This window comes from Dendrobates tinctorius, unplaced genomic scaffold, assembly GCF_039654945.1.
Source record: "Dendrobates tinctorius isolate UK_male_01 unplaced genomic scaffold, ASM3965494v1 ptg000138l, whole genome shotgun sequence".
NCBI classification, from domain to species: Eukaryota; Metazoa; Chordata; class Amphibia; order Anura; family Dendrobatidae; genus Dendrobates; species Dendrobates tinctorius.
Genome location: NW_027361806.1, coordinates 29,058,886 through 29,083,429, shown reverse-complemented (window position 1 = coordinate 29,083,429; position 24,544 = coordinate 29,058,886). Strand labels below are relative to the sequence as shown.

Below are 24,544 nucleotides of genomic sequence, written 5' to 3'. Positions count from 1 at the left end.
TGAAAAACAAGGCCCACCTAGCCTGTCTAGGATTCAAGCGTTTGGCCGACTCCAGGTAAATCAAATTCTTGTGGTCAGTAAGGACCACGACTTGATGTTTAGCTCCCGCCAACCAATGTCTCCACTCCTCAAATGCCCATTTCATGGCTAACAGTTCCCGATTCCCCACCTCATAGTTACGTTCGGATGGGGAGAACTTTCGGGAAAAGAAAGCACAGGGATTCATTTTAGATGTTACAGGATCTTTTTGGGACAAAACAGCTCCTGCACCAATCTCAGAAGCGTCCACCTCTACCTGAAACGGGAGTGAGACATCAGGTTGCCGCAAAACCGGAGCAGAAGTGAACCTCCGCTTCAGCTCCTGAAAGGAAGAAACAGCCTCCGGAGACCAATTCAGCACATCAGCACCCTTCTTAGTCAAATCAGTCAATGGTTTGGCAATACCAGAAAAATTAGCTATAAATTTACAATAAAAATTAGCAAAACCCAAAAACTTCTGGAGGGCCTTCAAAGAAGTGGGCTGAACCCAATCATAAATGTCCTGTACCTTGGCCGGGTCCGTTTCAGTAGTTGACGGAGACAAAATAAATCCCAAAAATGAAATCCTCTGTACCCCAAAAAGGCATTTCGATCCCTTGACATACAGGGAATTCTCCCTCAAAATCCGGAACACAGTCCGAACATGTTCCACATGAGAATCCCAATCCTTGGAAAAGATCAAAATATCATCCAGATAGATGATCAAAAATGTATCCACAAAGTCTCGGAATATATCATTCATGAAGCACTGGAAGACAGAAGGGGCATTAGTGAGCCCCAAAGGCATCACCAGGTACTCAAAATGTCCCTCCGGAGTATTAAACGCCGTCTTCCATTCATCCCCATGCTTAATGCGAATAAGATTATACCCCCCCCCCCCCCCCCCGAGGTCAAGCTTGGTAAACCAGCAAGCACCTTTAACTCTGGAGAATAGATCAGAAATCAGGGGTAACGGATACTGATATTTAACGGTAATTTTGTTGAGGGAATGATAGTCAATACGAGGCCTTAATGAACCATCTTTCTTAGCCACGAAAAAAAAAACAGCCCCTAAGGGTGAAGAGGATGGTCTAATATGACCCTTCTCCAACGACTCCTTAATATAGGATCGCATAGCCTTGTGCTCGGGTACAGATAAATTGAAAAGTCGACCCTTGTGAAATTTATACCCAGGGCTCAGCTCAATTGCACAGTCATAACTCCTATGAGGAGGCAAAGACGCAGACTCATTCTCACTAAATACATCATAAAAATCAGCCAAATAGTCAGGAACATCATGCGACTGGGTAGAGGTGGAGAAAACAGGAGCATCACTAAGGGCACACCGACAACCCCAACTCACCACAGACACAGATTTCCAATCCAAAACTGGATTATGGATTTGCAACCAGGGAAACCCCAGAACAATGGTATCATGCAAACTATGCAACACCAAAAATCTGCAATTTTCTTGATGGTCTGGGGCGACCCGCATTACCACCTGGGTCCAAAACTGAGGTTTATTCTTCGCCAAAGGAGTAGCATCAATACCCCTCAAAGGAATAGGCGTCCGCAGAGGTGTCATAGGAAATCCACAACGTTTAGCAAAATCCAAGTCCATCAGGTTCAGAGCTGCTCCTGAATCCACAAAAGCCTTAGCAGAAAATGTGGCCAGGGAGCAGATCAGAGTAATTGCCAGAAGAAACTTAGGTTGAACACCACCCACAGCAAATGTGTGTGTGTGTGCAAAACGTTTCTCTCGTTTAGGGCAGACAGAAATAATATGCGAGGCATCTCCACAGAAGAAACACAGCTCATTACGCCTTCTGAACTCCTGACGTTGCGACCTAGACAAAACTCTATCACATTGCATAGGTTCAGACATTTGTTCAACAGGTGGCAACACCTCTTGTGCGGTCTTGCGTTCACGCAAACGCCGATCAACCTGAATGGTTAATGACGTAGAATCGTCAAGACCAGAGGGAACAGGAAATCCCACCATAGTATTTTTTTTACGGTTTCTGACAAACCCTTCTGAAAGAGAGCTGCCAAGGCACCATCATTCCAGATAGTAAGGACCGCCCACTTTCGGAATTTTTGACAGTACAACTCTGCAGAATCCCGACCCTGGCTCAATGCCAACAGGGCCTTTTCAGCCTGATCAATAGCATTAGGTTCATCTTACAACAACCCCAAGGCTTGAAAAAATGCGTTCACATTAGTAAGAATAGGATCATCAGGCTTCAAAGAAAACGCCCAATCCTGGGGATCGCCGCGCAGCAAAGAGATGACAATTTTAACCTGCTGCGCGGAGCTCCCCGACGAGTTAGGCTTCAAGGCAAAAAATAATTTACAATTCTTAAAATTCAAAAAATTTAGACCGATCCCCAAAAAACACATCAGGAGTAGGGATCTTTGGTTCAGCAGCATGTGAATGAGCAAGATAGGCGGAAATTCCCCGCACTTCAGCAGTGAGCTGCTCCACATGATCAGACAATTGCTTCATCTCCATTGAGCAAGAAACAAAAAAAAAAATTCCCCCTACGGCCTCAGAGACAGAGGAAAAAATATACACAAAAAAAAAAAAAAATTCTGACAAACTATCGGATTGCAGACCCCTGGTACTATCCACAACAAACAGTAGCCGTGGGGGGTTCCTACGGTGCCCTAGACCCCTCGATCACAGCCGGAGAACTAAATAGGCCTAAAGAAAGAAAGGGGAAATCTAAACTGCCCCAGAGCAGACCCCAAAGCAGTAGGCAGCCCCCAACATGTAATGACGGTGAAGCAAGATGAAAACACTAACACAGATAGAAAGATAGGTTGAGCAAACGATGGGGCCCAAGCTAACTAAAAAGGACAGGATAGAAAAGCTGCTGTCTGCAATCCGTAAAAAACCCTACCAAAAAATGTCCCAACCGTCTGATAGGAAAAACAGGCCCTGAAGTCGCTAGGACTTCAAAATGACTATATCAGCACTCAGGTAAATTCTGAAGACAGAGCAAAGAGACAAACTAATCAGAGACAAAAAATGGAATTCGGCACACCCCCGACCGGGAATGGCTGAACACCAAAAAACAAGGTAAACAAAACTAATAAGTTTTTGCTCTGCTATTGAACTTATCTTTGGGAATCAGGAATCAGACTGGTCTCCAAGAATCCAGCAGAGAAATCACCAGCGACTCAGAAGGGCGTCGGCTGCCTTATATCCAGTCAGAATTTCCTGTTACCCAGTCATCATCTACCAGATCAGGTGTTTGGTAATCATCCTCACTACCTTCCTTCACCAGAAGAGGGAGTTCATCAGACATCGACGGCGAAGGGGAAGATGAACTCACAACAGGTTGCCCTCGCAGGGGCTATAGACAAGCAAACACAAATAGGTAGAACACGACTACTTCCGGCAATAGCCGGTCACTATAGGGCCGTGGTATTGCCGACTATGGTTCCTTAATTGTAAAGTCAACTTAGCCGTCCAGACGTCCCTCGCCGTTCGTGTTGGTGGTCTTTCGGCGTAGTAGTTTCTGGGCCCAGTTTCTGAGGTGTTGACGGAGTCTTCACGCCCTCCGGTGCGCTGGTGACACTGGAGCCCCATAGGCCCCGGCGGAGTCCTTGGACGGGTGGGCCGCAGGCCCCGGCCTGGGGCAAGCGGTAGCGATGGGTGGTGGCGAATGACAGGCCACCTGCGCAGCTAGCGGCTGCGACGGGGAGTCCGCGGGTGGCAGGGAACAGGCCGCAGGCTGAGGGGAGGCGGCCGCGGGTGACTGCGGGTAGGCTACAGCCACGGGCTGAGAAGAGGCAGCAGCGGCCGCGGGTTGAACTGAGACCACAGTGGCCGCAGGCTGGAGCAGGGCAGCAAGTCTCAGCCGGTCGCCTTGGCACCGTCCCTCTGGAGTCCTCGGTGAGCGTCCTCTCTGGCACTGGTGGGTCGCTCTAGCTTCCAGTCGCTCCCACACTCTCCTGCAGTCTCTGTCCTGGTCTGCTGACTCATCGTCCGGGGAATTCCCCGCCTCCTTTCTACTGGTCCCTCCCCCAGCCCATCTGTCTGTCAGAACAGTCCATCCCAAATTCTGTCCCCCGGGGACAGTTTTCCCCCAGAACCCAGGTGACCTCTCCTTTGGTTCCGGCCCGGACACTCGACGGGGGCCGTTCATCCCACACTCCCCCGCCCTGTATGCTCGCCAATCCTCGGGCGAGGGTTTTTGTAGACTTGGGTTAGTCTTTTGAGACGACAGTCCTTGTCGCCATACGAACTGGTCCCGTTCGTAATGTTCAGGGGGTTTTCCAACTGTTGACCGCTCGGAGCGTCGAAGCTCGGGTGTAGTGGAGTCTTCAGGGGTGGTGGAGGGTGGTCGACTAGTTGGTTCAGGTGGGATTTCTGGGTCTACTGTAGTGCCACTACTGGGGCGCCCCGCAGATGTGACGGGGAAGTCCTCTTCGTCATCCAGGTCCCAGACCGTAGGCAGGGGGTCAGGGGCCTTGGGGGTCGGTTCGGACCGTGGGGGATCGGTAGACGTACATGGTCGTAACATGTTATGGTGCACAACTCGAGTGAGAGGCGCGTCGTTTCCTTCAGATTGTATTTTCTACACAGGCCCGTCAGGGCTTATTCGGCGTAACACTCGGTACGGGTTCGCCTCCGACCGGGGTTCTAACTTGTTTTGGGGGCGTTGATCAAGTACGAGTACCCGATCCCCAGCTTGAAAGTCAATGGGTGGGAGCAGTGCTCCCCCTTGATGTTCTAGATCTTGGAGCTTCGTGTGGACAATACGGTGGAGGGTCTGCAGCAGATGTCGGAGGTTTCGGACCCACGAGGATACCCCGGGCCAGGGTTGTGGTTCCTCCGGGTTCAAGTCCACCTCCGTAATTCCTTTGCCTTCTTGTCCGAACAGCAATGAGTAGGGGGTGTTAACAGTCACTCGATGCACCCCATTGTTATATACCCACACTAGTTCGGGGACATATTAAGGCCAACGGGCCTTGCGGTCGCTCTCCAGGGTGCGCAGCATTTGGATTAGTGTACGATTGAATCGCTCGCAGGCTCCGTTCCCCTGCGGGTGATATGGTGTAGTCCGCGATTTTATCATTATCGTAAAATTAGTGTAGCTCTTCCATGACTTTTCCTAGGGAGCACGTTCCTTGGTCCGAATGTATTCGTTGTGGACAGCCGTACACTTGAATAAAGTTCTTACAAATCGCATAAGCGGCCAACTCCGCTGTTTGGTCTCGGGTGGGGGTTACCACGGCGAACTTGGTGAAATGATCCACCATAATGAGACAATGTTCATACCCCTGATAGGCAGGACCTATGGTCAGAAAATCCACCGTTAGAAGCTCCAGAGGGGCTGATTTTACAATCGTTTGCACCTGGGCTCGCTGCGCAGGGGGTTTAGCGAGCTCGCACGGGCGGCAGGTTCGACAAGCTTCTACGGCAGCGTGTAAGCCTGGGTTTTACATCATCTGCTGCAACCATTGTAAAGTCTTTTGAGCACCAAAGGGAGCCCCTTTTTCATGGGCTTCCCGGGCCAGTTGGTTGAGATGAGCTCCGGGCATGATCACCTGCCATATCGTAGCTGACGTGGTTCGTGACATGGCCTTTCGATATAAAAGTCCCTTTTTGATGACTAGTTTTTCCCACTGGCGCAGCATCAGCAACATATCTTGGGTCAAATTCTGTCTCTGCGAGCCCGTGGCCATTCATCGGCGCAGGAGTCCAGTTTCTGTATCTTCTTATTGCTGCTGGATCCAGTTGTCGCAGGGTTGTCCCAGCATCCCTCCTAGGAGTCCCGGATGAGGCACTTCTTGCGTGTTGACTGTAAGCGCGGCGGTGGTGAGGGCGAATGGCGTCTCATCTGCTTCTAATTCGTCATCTCGGTTCCTCCCTGGGGTGGTGTGTCAAATTCTGGAGAGCGCGTTGGCGTGCACGTTTTCAGCTCCACGTTTGTAGATGATTTTATAATTGAATTTGGCCATCCGAGCCACCCACCGCTGCTCGAGGGCCCCTAGTTTGGCATTCTCTAAATGGGCTAACAGGTTATCGGTCCGCATTACTACTTCAGAGCCCGCCAGATACCCTGCGACTAGCTCCGTCATTGCCCGCACTACCGCTAGGAGCTCAAGCTTAAAAGAGCTGTAATTGTCTGGGTTGCGTTCGGAGTCGTGCAGCGACCGGCTACCATAGGCGATCACTTTCTCCCGGCCATGCTGCACCTGTGATAACACAGCTCCTAGTCCCTGGAGACTCCCGTCGGTATGCAGGATGAACGGTTGCGAAAAATCCACATATGCCAGTACCGGGGCGTCTGAGAGAGCAGCTTTAAGAGGTCTTGAAACGCATCCTCTTGCGGTTGCTGCCACTGGATCTTCCGTCTATTCGCCCCGGCGGGAGCCCCCTTCAGCAGGTCCTGCAGGGCTCGGGCTCAGTTTGCAAAATTCTTCACGAACCGACGGTAGTAGCCGGCCAACCCCAAGAAGGCCTGCACGTCCTTTACCGTCTCGGGGATAGGCCACCCCTGGATGGCAGCGACCTTTTCCAGGGATGGTCGAACGCCCTCTGCCGAGACGGTATGCCCCAGGTACTCTATCTGGGTACGGAACAGGTGGCATTTCTGGGGCTTTACCTTTAGCCCATACTTCTGCAGCCGGCCGAGCACCTGCCCCAACCGCTTCAGGTGGTCCTCGAACGTGGCGGGATAGATAATGATATCGTCCAGGTATTTCAACGTGGCTTCAAAGTTGAGGTCTCCTAGACACCGCTCCATCAACCGCTGAAAAGTTCCGGGGGCGTTGGCCAGCCCAAACGGCATCCGATTGAACTCGAACAGTCCCATGGGAAGGATGAATGCTGTCTTGGCTCTGTCTTCCTCCGACATCGGTACTTGCCAGTACCCGCTGGCCAGGTCAAGGGTCGAAAAGTATGTTGCGTTCCCCAGGGCGGACAGAGACTCTTCTATGCGGGGCAGTGGATACGAATCCTTGATGGTGCAGGCGTTCAACTTCCGGTAATCCACGCAAAAACGTAGAGTGCCATCTTTTTTTCCGAACCAGGACAATAGGGGCTGCCCAAGGGCTTTGGCTTTCTCGTATGACCCCCTTCCGTAGCATTTGGGCTAATAGAGTTTTCACTTCCTGATATAGCTGCAGTGGTATTTGCCGATACCGCTCCCGGATGGGGCCACTCCTGCCGTGGGGATCCCATGCGTGATGGCCGTGGTACATCCAAAGTCCTCGTGGCTGGCGAAGACACTGTGATATTGCCCAAGGAGTGTCTCTACTTGGAGAAGCTGGGCTGGCGCTAGGCCAGAAAGTTCAGCCCGCATTCTCTCCAGAATGACTCGACCTTTTTGTTGGGCCGCGGACGCGGCAGCCTGTTGGGTTCGTACCGTTACTGCCCAGGGATCTTTGGGGTGCACCCACAACTGGACTGTGGGGTCCGGCAGCAGCTCCTCCAATGGCCTTACTAGTTTGGCCATTTCGACCCGGGGCTTCAGGGTGATATCCTGATCTTCCAGGTTGACACAACGTACCAAGACGGTCCCCTCCCGCACTGTGGCCAGGGAGTGGGCCACCAGGATGCCAGGGTGCAGGCGCTCTGAGTAACATGGTTCCACCTGCACCTCCGCCCTCCAGTAGTATTAGGGCGCGGATCGGCAGAGCCACCACCATCTGCCCCGGAGGAAGCACGAGTGGGGGGGGGGGGCGTCGGCGCGATGACCTTGCCCAGCGCCTCACCCTCCTGACACTCCTGGAGCACTCGTGCCTCCCGCACCAACCGCTGGAAGACCTGCCCATGGGCCGTGCGAGAACCCCACTGACTTGGGGTCTCCTGCGTGGAATCGTTGAGTAGATTGCCGAACTCCCGCAGTACATTCATGCCCAAGATGATTGGATGACGGTCGTTAGTCTCTCCTTGAGTCAGGACCACTCCCCGGCGACCGAGGGATTTACCACTCAATGTCATCTGAAGCCACACCACCCCGGCGACAGGTACCGGCAGTTGGTTTGCGGCCACTAGTCGTATCATGGGTCCCCACTGGGGCCTTGCTGCTTCCGGGAAATGCTGCCAGAAGTACGTTGCCGGCATGGTCGTCACCTGCGACCCCGTATCCACTAGGCACCGCACAGCACGACCCTCAACTTCGGCCCATACTATTGGGCACTTAGCGACCAGTTCTTCGGGACTTCGACCACCCCTCGTTGTTGTGGCTTCTGGCTCCGAGCGGCGTCCCCCATGCCCGGAGCCCTCTAGTTTAATACCCACCCCGGCGGGCATTAATCTCCCGTGCGAAGTGGCCCAGTTCTCCATACTCATAGCACCAGGGCGGTGAGGCTCGGCCACCCCGGGTATTGCGAGGCCCCCAGGGCCTGGAATTGTAGCCAGGTCGGCCGGGCGCGGGCTCCGTTCTTTTCTTCACTTCGGCCAGCTCGCCCCAGATACTATTCAGTTCTTGTCTCATTGCCTCAATCCATTGAGGTTCTTCGACAACGCTTACGGAGGACTCCATGCTCCGGGCTTTTCCCACAGGAGCCGTCATCCCCTGCTCTTGCTCTCGCACGCGGGCCTGACTCCCCACTTCGGAAAAGGCTAAACGTGGGTTCACTCGGACCTGTTCCCCCAATGCCTGCTTAATTAGCGGGTCACGGAGTCCAGTCACTAGCAGGTCACGCAGGGTAATGTCGATGGGCCCTAATCCGTCTTATGGCGGTGTGTAGCTCCTGGAGGGCGTTCATATATTGGGTGATGGTCTCCCCCCTCCCCATGCATCCGACTGAATAACCGGGTTCTCAACTCTCCCATTTCTGTTGGATCCCCGTGGGTCTCTTCCAGGATCTGTAGGACCCTTGCGAAGGTGTTACGACGCCTCGGGCGTCTCAACATTACCGACTTCCGGGCCTCCCCATCTAGTGCCATAAGGGCCACCTCAGCCTCTAAATCGGGGGTCATGGGGTGCATGTGGAAAAGGCCCCGCATACGTTCTGTCCAGCTCCACAACAGCGTATCGGAGCCAGAAAACCGGGGCAGGTTACTCGGCATAGCCCCCAGGGAGATGTTGGAGCGGGGACCCCCGTCATCCACCCTGATCAGGCGCACCGCCATCTGCGCTCGGAGACTGCATCCTGCCGACTACGCCAAATGTGGTATTTGCAGGTACACAGGATACAGTGACAAGTCACGAGACAATTTGGTGCTTTCTAAAATAACGTTTATAAGACTACTTTAGAGGGAACTTTCCTCAGTCTCGGCCTGATCGCCAACAGGGGTAACACGGGTTGCCCTCGCAGGGGCTATAGACAAGCAAACACAAATAGGTAGAACACTACTACTTCCGGCAATAGCCGGTCACTCTGGGGCCGCGGTATGGCCGACTACGGGTCCTTTAATTGTAAAGTCAACTGAGCTGTCCAGACGTCCCTCGCCGTTCGGGTTGGTGGTCTTTCGGCGTAGTAGTTGCTGGGCCCAGTTGCTGAGGCGTTGACGGAGTCTTCGCGCCCTCCGGCGTGCTGGTGACACTGGCGCCCCACAGGCCCCGGCAGAGCCCCTGGACGGGTGGGCCGCAGGCCCCGACCTGGGGCAAGTGGTAGCGATGGGTGATGGCAAATGACAGGCCACCTGCGCAGCTAGCGGCTGCGACGGGGAGTCCGCGGTCAACAGAGGCCTGGGCCCTGCTGCGGACCGGAGCGGGACAGTGGTTGCCGCTGAAGGCACGGTACTGGCCACGGGCGAGAGTGGGGCGGTAGCAGGGAACAGGCCACAGCCGCAGGCTGAGGGGAGGCGGCGGTGGCCTCAGGTGACCGCGGGTAGGCTACAGCCGCGGGCTGAGAAGTGGCCGCGGGCTGGAGTGGGGCAGCAAGTCTCGGTCGGTCGCCTTGGCACCGTCCCTCTGGAGTCCTCGGTGAGCGTCCTCTCTGGCACTGGTGGGTCGCTCTAGCTTCCAGTCGCTCTCCTGCAGTCTCTGTCCCGGTCTGCTGACTCATCGTCCGCGGAATTCCCCGCCTCCTTTATACTGGTCCCTCCCCCAGCCCATCTATCTGTCAGAACGGTCCATCCCCTAATTCTGTCCCCCGGGGACAGTTTCCCCCGGAACCCAGATGACGGCTCCTTTGGTTCCGGCCCGGACACTCGACGGGGGCCGTTCCTCCCACAACAGGACGGGATTAGATACAGCGGGAGTGTCACAGGATGGGATTAGATACAGTAGCCAGTATCCCACAGGATAGGATTAGACGAAAATGGGAAAGCAAGGCCAATGCATATGAACTGTGCCACCAGAAATGCAGAATAAACATCAATTACTTTATTGTCATAGAAGCAAACATGGTAAAAAAACATGTAAAAATGGACAATAACAACAATTACACCGCCATCTCCACATGGGCTAAGAAAAAGCCGTATGCTGTGATATTACAGCGAGTGGTGACAGGTGTGAGGTGGGATATGTACAAACGAAACCGTAAGCACCGAATACCAATAATAATAATGTAATGCAGAACATCAGCATGGATCCATGATCAGTACAGACCCGTGAGTAAAATATGAAATCCACTCATGTAGTGAACAGGACTGGCCAGGCAGATGGTGAGTGGGCGTCCCACAGGTGAGCAGATGGTGAGTGGGCGTCAAACAATAAAAAAAGTTGCAAGGTCCGTCCAGGCATGCCGGCGGACGTGAAAAATGTGGCGGTTCCGCAAAGAAACGGATCCAACGGATGGCCATCTGTCAAGATCCGCCAGTAATGCAACTCAATGGGGAAAAAAATGGATCCGCAAAAAAAAATGGCGGATCCGTTTTTTTTTCAAAACCTGGCGGATTTTGACTGATGGTCAAAAACGGAAGTGTGAAAGAGGCCTTAGTCTGTATCTCTATATACTGTTCTCTTAGTCTGTATCTCTATATACTGTTCTCTTAGTCTGTATCTCTATACGCTGTTCTCTTAGTCTGTATCTCTATACACTGTTCCCTTAGTCTGTATGTCTATACGCTGTTCTCTTAGTCTGTGTCTCTATACGCTGTTCTTAGTCTGTCTCTCTATACGCTGTTCTCTTAGTCTGTCTCTCTATACGCTGTTCTCTTAGTCTGTCTCTCTATACGCTGTTCTCTTAGTCTGTATCTCTATATACTGTTCTCTTAGTCTGTCTCTCTATACGCTGTTCTCTTAGTCTGTCTCTCTATACGCTGTTCTCTTAGTCTGTATCTCTATATACTGTTCTCTTAGTCTGTACGGTGTTCTTAGTCTGTATCTCTATACACTGTTCTCTTAGTCTGTCTCTCTATACACTGTTCCCTTAGTCTGTATCTCTATACGCTGTTCTCTTAGTCTGTATCTCTATACGCTGTTCTCTTAGTCTGTCTCTCTATACACTGTTCCCTTAGTCTGTATGTCTATATGCTGTTCTCTTAGTCTGTCTCTCTATATGCTGTTCTCTTAGTCTGTCTCTCTATACGCTGTTCTTAGTCTGTATCTCTATATACTGTTCTCTTAGTCTGTATCTCTATATACTGTTCCCTTAGTCTGTATGTCTATACGCTGTTCTCTTAGTCTGTCTCTCTATACGCTGTTCTTAGTCTGTATCTCTATATACTGTTCTCTTAGTCTGTCTCTCTATACGCTGTTCTTAGTCTGTATCTCTATATACTGTTCCCTTAGTCTGTATCTCTATATACTGTTCTCTTAGTCTGTACGGTGTTCTTAGTCTGTATCTCTATACACTGTTCCCTTAGTCTGTATGTCTATACGCTGTTCTCTTAGTCTGTCTCTCTATACACTGTTCCCTTAGTCTGTATCTCTATACGCTGTTCTCTTAGTCTGTCTCTCTATACACTGTTCCCTTAGTCTGTATCTCTATACGCTGTTCTCTTAGTCTGTATCTCTATATACTGTTCTCTTAGTCTGTATCTCTATACGCTGTTCTCTTAGTCTGTATCTCTATATACTGTTCTCTTAGTCTGTGTCTCTATACACTGTTCTCTTAGTCTGTATCTCTATACCCTGTTCTCTTAGTCTGTATCTCTATACGCTGTTCTCTTAGTCTGTATCTCTATACGCTGTTCCCTTAGTCTGTATCTCTACGCTGTTCCCTTAGTCTGTATCTCTATACGCTGTTCTCTTAGTCTGTGTCTCTGTACGCTGTTCTCTTAGTCTGTGTCTCTGTACGCTGTTCTCTTAGTCTGTATCTCTATACGCTGTTCTCTTAGTCTGTATCTCTATACGCTGTTCTCTTAGTCTGTATCTCTATACGCTGTTCTCTTAGTCTGTATCTCTATACGCTGTTCCCTTAGTCTGTATCTCTATACGCTGTTCCCTTAGTCTGTATCTCTATACGCTGTTCCCTTAGTCTGTATCTCTATACGCTGTTCTCTTAGTCTGTGTCTCTGTACGCTGTTCTCTTAGTCTGTGTCTCTATACGCTGTTCTCTTAGTCTGTGTCTCTATACGCTGTTCTCTTAGTCTGTATCTCTATACGCTGTTCTCTTAGTCTGTGTCTCTATACGCTGTTCTCTTAGTCTGTATCTCTATACGCTGTTCCCTTAGTCTGTATCTCTATACGCTGTTCCCTTAGTCTGTGTCTCTATACGCTGTTCTCTTAGTCTGTGTCTCTATACGCTGTTCTCTTAGTCTGTGTCTCTATACGCTGTTCTCTTAGTCTGTATCTCTATACGCTGTTCTCTTAGTCTGTATCTCTATACGCTGTTCTCTTAGTCTGTGTCTCTATACGCTGTTCTCTTAGTCTGTATCTCTATACGCTGTTCTCTTAGTCTGTATCTCTATACGCTGTTCTCTTAGTCTGTATCTCTATACGCTGTTCTCTTAGTCTGTATCTCTATACGCTGTTCTCTTAGTCTGTATCTCTATATACTGTTCTCTTAGTCTGTATCTCTATACGCTGTTCTTAGTCTGTGTCTCTATACGCTGTTCTTAGTCTGTATCTCTATATACTGCAATGCGCCATTTTTACACCTGGTGACAGGACCATTAGCGCTAACTGCAGTTCATCTTCCGTACAGGATCTGATCGCCATGTCATCTGTCAAGGAGCAGGAAGCCATCAATCGACTCATGACGTTTTTTAGAGACTGGGACAACGGGAATAAAGTGAAGCGGAGCCGGATCCTGAACGACTTCATCACCTACAACCGGGGAAAGACGGCTCCGGAGCTGGAGCAAGAGTTCTCCCAGGGCGGCAGCTTGTTCTTGGCCCGGCTGACAACCTGGTTACGCCTGTCGTATCCTTCACTTAGTGACACATGGGTCACTGCTCTGCTGCTGCTCTCTGTATACACTGCACTGTACACTAGCATTCCTGTATATACTATATACTGCACCGTACTAGCACTCCTGTATATACTATATACTGCACCGTACTAGCACTCCTGTATATACTATATACTGCACCGTACTAGCACTCCTGTATATACTATATACTGCACAGTACTAGCACTCCTGTATATACTATATACTGCACCGTACTAGCACTCCTGTATATACTATATACTGCACCGTACTAGCACTCCTGTATATACTATATACTGCACCGTACTAGCACTCCTGTATATACTATATACCGCACAGTACTAGCACTCCTGTATATACTATATACTGCACCGTACTAGCACTCCTGTATATACTATATACTGCACCGTACTAGCACTCCTGTATATACTATATACTGCACCGTACTAGCACTCCTGTATATACTATATACCGCACAGTACTAGCACTCCTGTATATACTATATACTGCACAGTACTAGCATTCCTGTATATACTATATACTGCACAGTACTAGCACTCCTGTATATACTATATACTGCACCGTACTAGCACTCCTGTATATACTATATACTGCACCGTACTAGCACTCCTGTATATACTATATACCGCACAGTACTAGCACTCCTGTATATACTATATACTGCACAGTACTAGCATTCCTGTATATACTATATACCGCACAGTACTAGCACTCCTGTATATACTATATACTGCACAGTACTAGCATTCCTGTGTATACTATATACTGCACAGTACTAGCACTCCTGTATATACTATATACTGCACCGTACTAGCACTCCTGTATATACTATATACTGCACCGTACTAGCACTCCTGTATATACTATATACCGCACAGTACTAGCACTCCTGTATATACTATATACCGCACAGTACTAGCACTCCTGTATATACTATATACCGCACAGTACTAGCACTCCTGTATATACTATATACTGCACGGTACTAGCATTCCTGTATATACTATATACTGCACGGTACTAGCATTCCTGTATATACTATATACTGCACAGTACTAGCACTCCTGTATATACTATATACTGCACAGTACTAGCACTCCTGTATATACTATATACTGCACCGTACTAGCACTCCTGTATATACCGCACAGTACTAGCACTCCTGTATATACTATATACTGCACCGTACTAGCATTCCTGTATATACTATATACTGCACAGTACTAGCACTCCTGTATATACTATATACTGCACCGTACTAGCACTCCTGTATATACTATATACTGCCCCAGACTAGCATTCCTGTATATACCGCACAGTACTAGCACTCCTGTATATACTATATACCGCACAGTACTAGCACTCCTGTATATACTATATACTGCACCGTACTAGCATTCCTGTATATACTATATACTGCACCGTACTAGCACTCCTGTATATACTATATACTGCACCTTACTAGTATTTCTGTATATACTATATGCTGCACAGTACTAGCACTCCTGTATATACTATATACTGCACCGTACTAGCACTCCTGTATATACTATATACTGCACCTTACTAGTATTTCTGTATATACTATATACTGCACAGTACTAGCACTCCTGTATATACTATATACTGCCCCAGACTAGCATTCCTGTATATACTGCACAGTACTAGCACTCCTATACAGTATATAGTATATACTGCACCATACTAGCATTCCTGTATATACTATATACTGCACAGTACTAGCACTCCTGTATATAGTATATACTGCACCATACTAGTATTCCTGTATATACTATATACTGCACCGTACTAGCACTCCTATATATACTATATACTGCACCATACTAGCACTCCTGTATATACTATATACAGCACAGTACTAGCACTCCTGTATATAGTATATACTGCACCATACTAGTATTCCTGTATATACTATATACTGCACCGTACTAGCACTCCTATATATACTATATACTGCACCATACTAGCACTCCTGTATATACTATATACTGCACCATACTAGCACTCCTGTATATACTATATACTGCACCATACTAGCACTCCTGTATATACTGCACCATACTAGCACTCCTGTATATAGTATATACTACACCATACTAGCATTCCTGTATATACTATATACTGCACAGTACTAGCACTCCTGTATATAGTATATACTGCACAGTACTAGCACTCCTGTATATACTATATACTGCACAGTACTAGCACTCCTGTATATACTATATACTGCACCGTAATAGCACTCCTGTATATACTATATACTGCACAGTACTAGCACTCCTGTATATACTATATACTGCACCGTAATAGCACTCCTGTATATACTATATACTGCACCGTACTAGCACTCCTGTATATACTATATACTGCACCGTACTAGCACTCCTGTATATACTATATACTGCACCTTACTAGTATTTCTGTATATACTATATACTGCACAGTACTAGCACTCCTGTATATACTATATACTGCACAGTACTAGCACTCCTGTATATACTATATACTGCACCGTACTAGCACTCCTGTATATACTATATACTGCCCCAGACTAGCATTCCTGTATATACTATATACTGCACAGTACTAGCACTCCTGTATATACTATATACTGCACAGTACTAGCACTCCTATATATAGTATATACTGCACCATACTAGCATTCCTGTATATACTATATACTGCACAGTACTAGCACTCCTGTATATACTATATACAGCACAGTACTAGCACTCCTGTATATACTATATACTGCACAGTACTAGCACTCCTGTATATAGTATATACTGCACCGTACTAGCACTCCTATATATACTATATACTGCACCATACTAGCACTCCTGTATATACTATATACTGCACCATACTAGCACTCCTGTATATACTATATACTGCACCATACTAGCACTCCTGTATATACTATATACTGCGCAGTACTAGCACTCCTGTATATACTATATACTGCACCGTACTAGCACTCCTGTATATACTATATACTGCACCATACTAGCACTCCTGTATATACTATATACTGCACCGTACTAGCATTCCTGTATATACTATATACTGCACCGTACTAGCATTCCTGTATATACTATATACTGCACAGTACTAGCACTCCTGTATATACTATATACTGCACCGTACTAGCACTCCTGTATATACTGCACAGTACTAGCACTCCTGTATATACTGCACCGTACTAGCATTCCTGTGTATATACTATATACTGCACCGTACTAGCACTCCTGTATATACTGCACAGTAATAGCACTCCTGTATATACTATATACTGCACAGTACTAGCACTCCTGTATATACTATATACCGCACAGTACTAGCACTCCTGTATATACTGCACAGTACTAGCACTCCTGTATATACTATATACTGCGCAGTACTAGCACTCCTGTATATACTATATACTGCACAGTACTAGCACTCCTGTATATACTGCACCGTACTAGCACTCCTGTATATACTATATACTGCACAGTACTAGCACTCCTGTATATACTATATACCGCACAGTACTAGCACTCCTGTATATACTATATACTGCACAGTACTAGCACTCCTGTATATACTATATACTGCACAGTACTAGCACTCCTGTATATACTATATACTGCACAGTACTAGCACTCCTGTATATACTATATACTGCACAGTACTAGCACTCCTGTATATACTATATACCGCACAGTACTAGCACTCCTGTATATACTGCACAGTACTAGCACTCCTGTATATACTATATACTGCACAGTACTAGCACTCCTGTATATACTATATACTGCACCGTACTAGCACTCCTGTATATACTATATACTGCACAGTACTAGCACTCCTGTATATACTGCACAGTACTAGCACTCCTGTATATACTATATACTGCACAGTACTAGCACTCCTGTATATACTATATACCGCACAGTACTAGCACTCCTGTATATACATACTATATACCGCACAGTACTAGCACTCCTGTATATACTATATATTGCACAGTACTAGCACTCCTGTATATACTGCACAGTACTAGCACTCCTGTATATACTATATACCGCACAGTACTAGCACTCCTGTATATACTATATACCGCACAGTACTAGCACTCCTGTATATACTATATATTGCACAGTACTAGCACTCCTGTATATACTATATACCGCACAGTACTAGCACTCCTGTATATACTGCACAGTACTAGCACTCCTGTATATACTATATACTGCACAGTACTAGCACTCCTGTACAGTCATGGCCAAAAGTATTGACACCCCTGCAATTCTGTCAGATAATATTCAGTTTCTTCCTGAAAATGATTGCAAACACAAATTCTTTGGTATTATTATCTTCATTTAATTTGTCTTAAATGAAAAAACACAAAAGAGAATGAAGCAAAAAGCAAAACATTGATCATTTCACACAAAACTCCAAAAATGGGCCGGACAAAAGTATTGGCACCCTCAGCCTAATACTTGGTTGCACAACCTTTAGCCAAAATAACTGCGACCAACCGCTTCCGGTAACCATCAATGAGTTTCTTGCAATGCTCTGCTGGAATTTTAGACCATTCTTCTTTGGCAAACTGCTCCAGGTCCCTGATATTTGAAGGGTGCCTTCTCCAAACTGCCATTTTTAGATCTCTCCACAGGTGTTCTATGGGATTCAGGTCTGGACTCATTGCTGGCCACCTTAGAAGTCTCCAGTGCTTTCTCTCAAACCATTTTCTAGTGCTTTTTGAAGTGTGTTTTGGGTTATTGTCCTGCTGGAAGACCCATGACCTCTGAGGGAGACCCAGCTTTCTCACACTGGGCCCTAAATTATGCTGCAAAATTTGTTGGTAGTCTTCTGACTTCATAATGCCATGCACACGGTCAAGCAGTCCAGTGCCAGAGGCAGCAAAGCAACCCCAAAACATCAGGGAACCTCCGCCATGTTTGACTGTAGGGACCGTGTACTTTTCTATGAATGCCTCTTTTTTTCTCCTGTAAACTCTATGTTGATGCTTTTGCCCTAAAAGCTCTACTTTTGTCTCATCTGACCAAAGAACATTCTTCCAAAATGTTTTAGGCTTTTTCAGGTAAGTTTTGGCAAACTCCAGCCTGGCTTTTTTATGTCTCGGGGTAAGAAGTGGAGTCTTCCTGGGTCTCCTACCATACAGTCCCTTTTCATTCAGATGCCGACGGATAGTACGGGTTGACACTGTTGTACCCTCGGACTGCAGGGCAGCTCGAACTTGTTTGGATGTTAGTGGAGGTTCTTTATCCAACATCCGCACAATCTTGCGCTGAAATCTCTTGTCAATTTTTCTTTTCCGTCCACATCTAGGGAGGTTAGCCACAGTGCCATGGGCTTTACACTTCTGGATGACACTGCGCACGGTAGACACAGGAACATTCAGGTCTTTGGAGATGGACTTGTAGCCTTGAGATTGCTCATGCTTCCTCACAATTTGGTTTCTCAAGTCCTCAGACAGTTCTTTGGTCTTCTTTCTTTTCTCCATGCTCAATGTGGTACACACAAGGACACAGGACAGAGGTGGAGTCAACTTTAATCCATGTCAACTGGCTGCAAGTGTGATTTAGTTATTGCCAACACCTGTTAGGTGCCACAGGTAAGTTACAGGTGCTGTTAATTACACAAATCAGAGAAGCATCACATGATTTTTCGCACAGTGCCAATACTTTTGTCCACCCTCTTTGTTATGTTTGTTGTGGAATTATATCCAATTTGGCTTTAGGACAATTCTTTTTGTGCTTTTTCATTTAAGACAAATTAAATGAAGATAATAATACCAAAGAATTTGTGTTTTCAGTCATTTTCAGGAAGAAACCGAGTATTATCTGACAGAATTGCAGGGGTGTCAATACTTTTGGCCATGACTGTATATACTATATACTGCACAGTACTAAGTACTAGCACTCCTGTATATACTGCACAGTACTAGCACTCCTGTATATACTATATACTGCACGGTACTAGCACTCCTGTATATACTGCACGGTACTAGCACTCCTGTATATACTATATACTGCACGGTACTAGCATTCCTGTATATACTGCACCGTACTAGCACTCCTGTATATACTGCACTCCTGCATATACTATATACTGCACAGTACTAGCACTCCTGTATATGCTATATACTGCACAGTACTAGCACTCCTGTATATACCGCACAGTACTAGCATTCCTGTATATACTATATACTGCACAGTACTAGCACTCCGGTATATACTGCACCGTACTAGCACTCCTGTATATACTATATACTGCACGGTACTAGCACTCCTGTATATACTATATACTGCACAGTACTAGCACTCCTGTATATGCTATATACTGCACAGTACTAGCACTCCTGTATATACTATATACTGCACAGTACTAGCACTCCTGTATATGCTATATACTGCACAGTACTAGCACTCCTGTATATACTATATACTGCACAGTACTAGCACTCCTGTATATACTGCACGGTACTAGCACTCCTGTATATACTATATACTGCACGGTACTAGCATTCCTGTATATACTGCACCGTACTAGCACTCCTGTATATACTGCACTCCTGCATATACTATATACTGCACAGTACTAGCACTCCTGTATATGCTATATACTGCACAGTACTAGCACTCCTGTATATACCGCACAGTACTAGCATTCCTGTATATACTATATACTGCACAGTACTAGCACTCCGGTATATACTGCACCGTACTAGCACTCCTGTATATACTATATACTGCACGGTACTAGCACTCCTGTATATACTATATACTGCACAGTACTAGCACTCCTGTATATGCTATATACTGCACAGTACTAGCACTCCTGTATATACCGCACAGTACTAGCATTCCTGTATATACTATATACTGCACGGTACTAGCACTCCTGTATATACTATATACTGCACCGTACTAGCACTCCTGTATATACTATATACTGCACAGTACTAGCACTCCTGTATATACTATATACTGCACCGTACTAGCACTCCTGTATATGCTATATACTGCACCGTACTAGCACTCCTGTATATACTGCACAGTACTAGCACTCCTGTATATACTATATACTGCACAGTACTAGCATTCCTGTATATACTATATACTGCACAGTACTAGCACTCCTGTATATGCTATATACTGCACAGTACTAGCACTCCTGTATATGCTATATACTGCACAGTACTAGCACTCCTGTATATACTATATACCGCACAGTACTAGCACTCCTGTATATACTATATACCGCACAGTACTAGCACTCCTGTATATACTATATACCGCACAGTACTAGCACTCCTGTATATACTATATACCGCACAGTACTAGCACTCCTGTATATACTATATACCGCACAGTACTAGCACTCCTGTATATACTATATACCGCACAGTACTAGCACTCCTGTATATACTATATGCTGCACAGTACTAGCACTCCTGTATATACTATATACTGCACAGTACTAGCACTCCTGTATATACTATATACTGCCCCAGACTAGCATTCCTGTATATACTATATACTGCCCCAGACTAGCATTCCTGTATATACTATATACTGCACCGTACTAGCACTCCTGTATATACTATATACAGCACAGTACTAGCACTCCTGTATATACTATATACTGCACAGTACTAGCACTCCTATATATACTATATAATGCACAGTACTAGCACTCCTGTATATACTATATACTGCACAGTACTAGCACTCCTGTATATACTATATACTGCACCGTACTAGCACTCCTGTATATACTATATACTGCACAGTACTAGCACTCCTGTATATACTATATACTGCACAGTACTAGCATTCCTGTTTATACTATACACTGCACCATACTAGCACTCCTGTATACACTGCATAGTACTAGCATTCCTGTGTATACTATATACTGCACCGTACTAGCACTCCTGTATATACTATATACTGCACCGTACTAGCACTCCTGTATATACTATATACTGCACCGTACTAGCACTCCTGTATATACTGCACAGTACTAGCACTCCTGTATATACTATATACTGCACAGTACTAGCACTCCTGTATATACTATATACTGCAAAGTACTAGCACTCCTGTATATACTATATACTGCACAGTACTAGCACTCCTGTATATACTATATACTGCACAGTACTAGCATTCCTGTTTATACTATATACTGCACAGTACTAGCACTCCTGTATATACTATATACTGCACAGTACTAGCATTCCTGTATATACTATATACTGCACAGTACTAGCACTCCTGTATATACTATATACTGCACCGTACTAGCATTCCTGTATATACTATATACTGCACAGTACTAGCACTCCTGTATATACTATATACTGCACCGTACTAGCACTCCTGTATATACTGCACAGTACTAGCACTCCTGTATATACTATATACTGCACAGTACTAGCACTCCTGTATATACTATATACTGCACCGTACTAGCACTCCTGTATATACTATATACTGCACCGTACTAGCATTCCTGTTTAAACTATATACTGCACCGTACTAGCACTCCTGTATATACTATATACCGCACAGTACTAGCACTCCTGTATATACTATATACCGCACAGTACTAGCACTCCTGTATATACTATATACCGCACAGTACTAGCACTCCTGTATATACTATATACCGCACAGTACTAGTACTCCTGTATATACTATATACCGCACAGTACTAGCACTCCTGTATATACTATATACCGCACAGTACTAGCACTCCTGTATATACTATATACCGCACAGTACTAGCACTCCTGTATATACTATATACCGCACAGTACTAGCACTCCTGTATATACTATATACCGCACAGTACTAGCACTCCTGTATATACTATATACCGCACAGTACTAGCACTCCTGTATTTACTATATACCGCACAGTACTAGCACTCCTGTATATACTATATACTGCCCTGGACTAGCACTCCTGTATATACTATATACCGCACAGTACTAGCACTCCTGTATACACTGCATAGTACTAGCACTCCTGTATATTCTATATACTGCACCATACTAGCACTCCTGTATATACTATATACTGCACCGTACTAGCACTCCTGTATATACTATATACTGCACCGTACTAGCACTCCTGTATATACTATATACTGCACCGTACTAGCACTCCTGTATACACTGCATAGTACTAGCACTCCTGTATACACTGCACAGTACTAGCACTCCTGTATATACTATATACTGCACCATACTAGCACTCCTGTATACACTGCATAGTACTAGCACTCCTGTATATTCTATATACTGCACCATACTAGCACTCCTGTATATACTATATACTGCACCGTACTAGCACTCCTGTATATACTATATACTGCACCGTACTAGCACTCCTGTATATACTATATACTGCACCGTACTAGCACTCCTGTATATACTATATACTGCACCGTACTAGCACTCCTGTGTATATACTGCACAGTACTAGCACTCCTGTATATACTATATACTGCACAGTACTAGCACTCCTATATATACTATATACTGCCCCGTGCTAGCATTCCTGTATATACTATATACTGCCCGGTACTAGCACTCCTGTATATACTATATACTGCAAGGTACTAGCATTCCTGTATATACTATATACTGCCCGGTACTAGCATTCCTGTATATACTATATACTGCCCGGTACTAGCACTCCTGTATATACTATATACTGCCCGGTACTAGCACTCCTGTATATACTATATACTGCACGGTACTAGCACTCCTGTATATACTATATACTGCACGGTGCTAGCACTCTTGTGTATACTATATACTGCACCATACTAGCATTCCTGTATATACTATATACTGCACGGTACTAGTATTCCTGTATATGCTATATACTGCACGGTACTAGCACTCCTGTTTATACTATATACTGCACGGTACTAGCAGTCCTGTATATACTATATACTGCACGGTACTAGCACTCCTGTATATACTGCCCCGTGCTAGCACTCCTGTATATACTATATACTGCACAGTACTAGCACTCCTGTATATACTATATACTGCACAGTACTAGCACTCCTGTATATACTATATACTGCACAGTACTAGCAATCCTGTATATACTATATACTGCACCGTACTAGCACTCCTGTATACACTGCATAGTACTAGCACTCTTGTATATACTATATACTGCACCATACTAGCACTCCTGTATATACTATATACTGCACCGTACTAGCACTCCTGTATATACTGCATAGTACTAGCACTCTTGTATATACTATATTTTGCACCATACTAGCACTCCTGTATATACTATATACTGCACCGTACTAGCACTCCTGTATATACTGCATAGTACTAGCACTCTTGTATATACTATATTTTGCACCATACTAGCACTCCTGTATATACTATATACCGCACAGTACTAGCACTCCTGTATATACTATATACTGCCCCGTACTAGCATTCCTGTGTATACTATATACTGCACCGTACTAGCACTCCTGTATATACTATATACTGCACCATACTAGCACTCCTGTATACACTGCATAGTACTAGCACCCTTGTATATACTATATACTGCACCATACTAGCACTCCTGTATATACTATATACTGCCCCGTACTAGCATTCCTGTATATACTATATACTGCACGGTACTAGCACTCCTGTACATACTATATACTGCACAGTACTAGCATTCCTGTATCTACTATATACTGCACCGTACTAGCACTCCTGTATATACTGCACCGTACTAGCACTCCTGTATATACTATATACTGCACAGTACTAGCACTCCTGTATATACTATATGCTGCACCGTACTAGCACTCCTGTATATACTATAGGCTGCACAGTACTAGCACTCCTGTATATACTATATACTGCACCGTACTAGCTCCCCTGTATATACTATATACTGCACGGTACTAGCATTCCTGTATATACTATATACTGCACGGTACTAGCACTCCTGTATATACTATATACTGCACGGTACTAGCACTCCTGTATATACTATATACTGCACGGTACTAGCACTCCTGTATATACTATATACTGCACTGTACTAGCACTCCTGTATATACTGCACCGTACTAGCACTCCTGTATATACTATATACTGCACCGTACTAGCACTCCTGTATATACTATATACTGCACCATACTAGCACTCCTGTATATACTATACACTGCACAGTACTAGCATTCCTGTATATAC

At 45.8% G+C, this 24,544-nt stretch overlaps 1 protein-coding gene across 1 annotated transcript in view; it reads left to right on the top strand.

Moving 5' to 3' along the window:
- ARMH1 (armadillo like helical domain containing 1) overlaps positions 1 to 24,544 on the top strand; it is a 181,334-nt gene that overhangs the window by 3,184 nt on the left and 153,606 nt on the right. Inside the window, exon 2 of the mRNA XM_073544945.1 lies at positions 13,021 to 13,238. Within this exon, the coding sequence (XP_073401046.1) occupies positions 13,021 to 13,238 (218 nt within the window). The remainder of the gene's footprint in view (positions 1 to 13,020; positions 13,239 to 24,544) is intronic.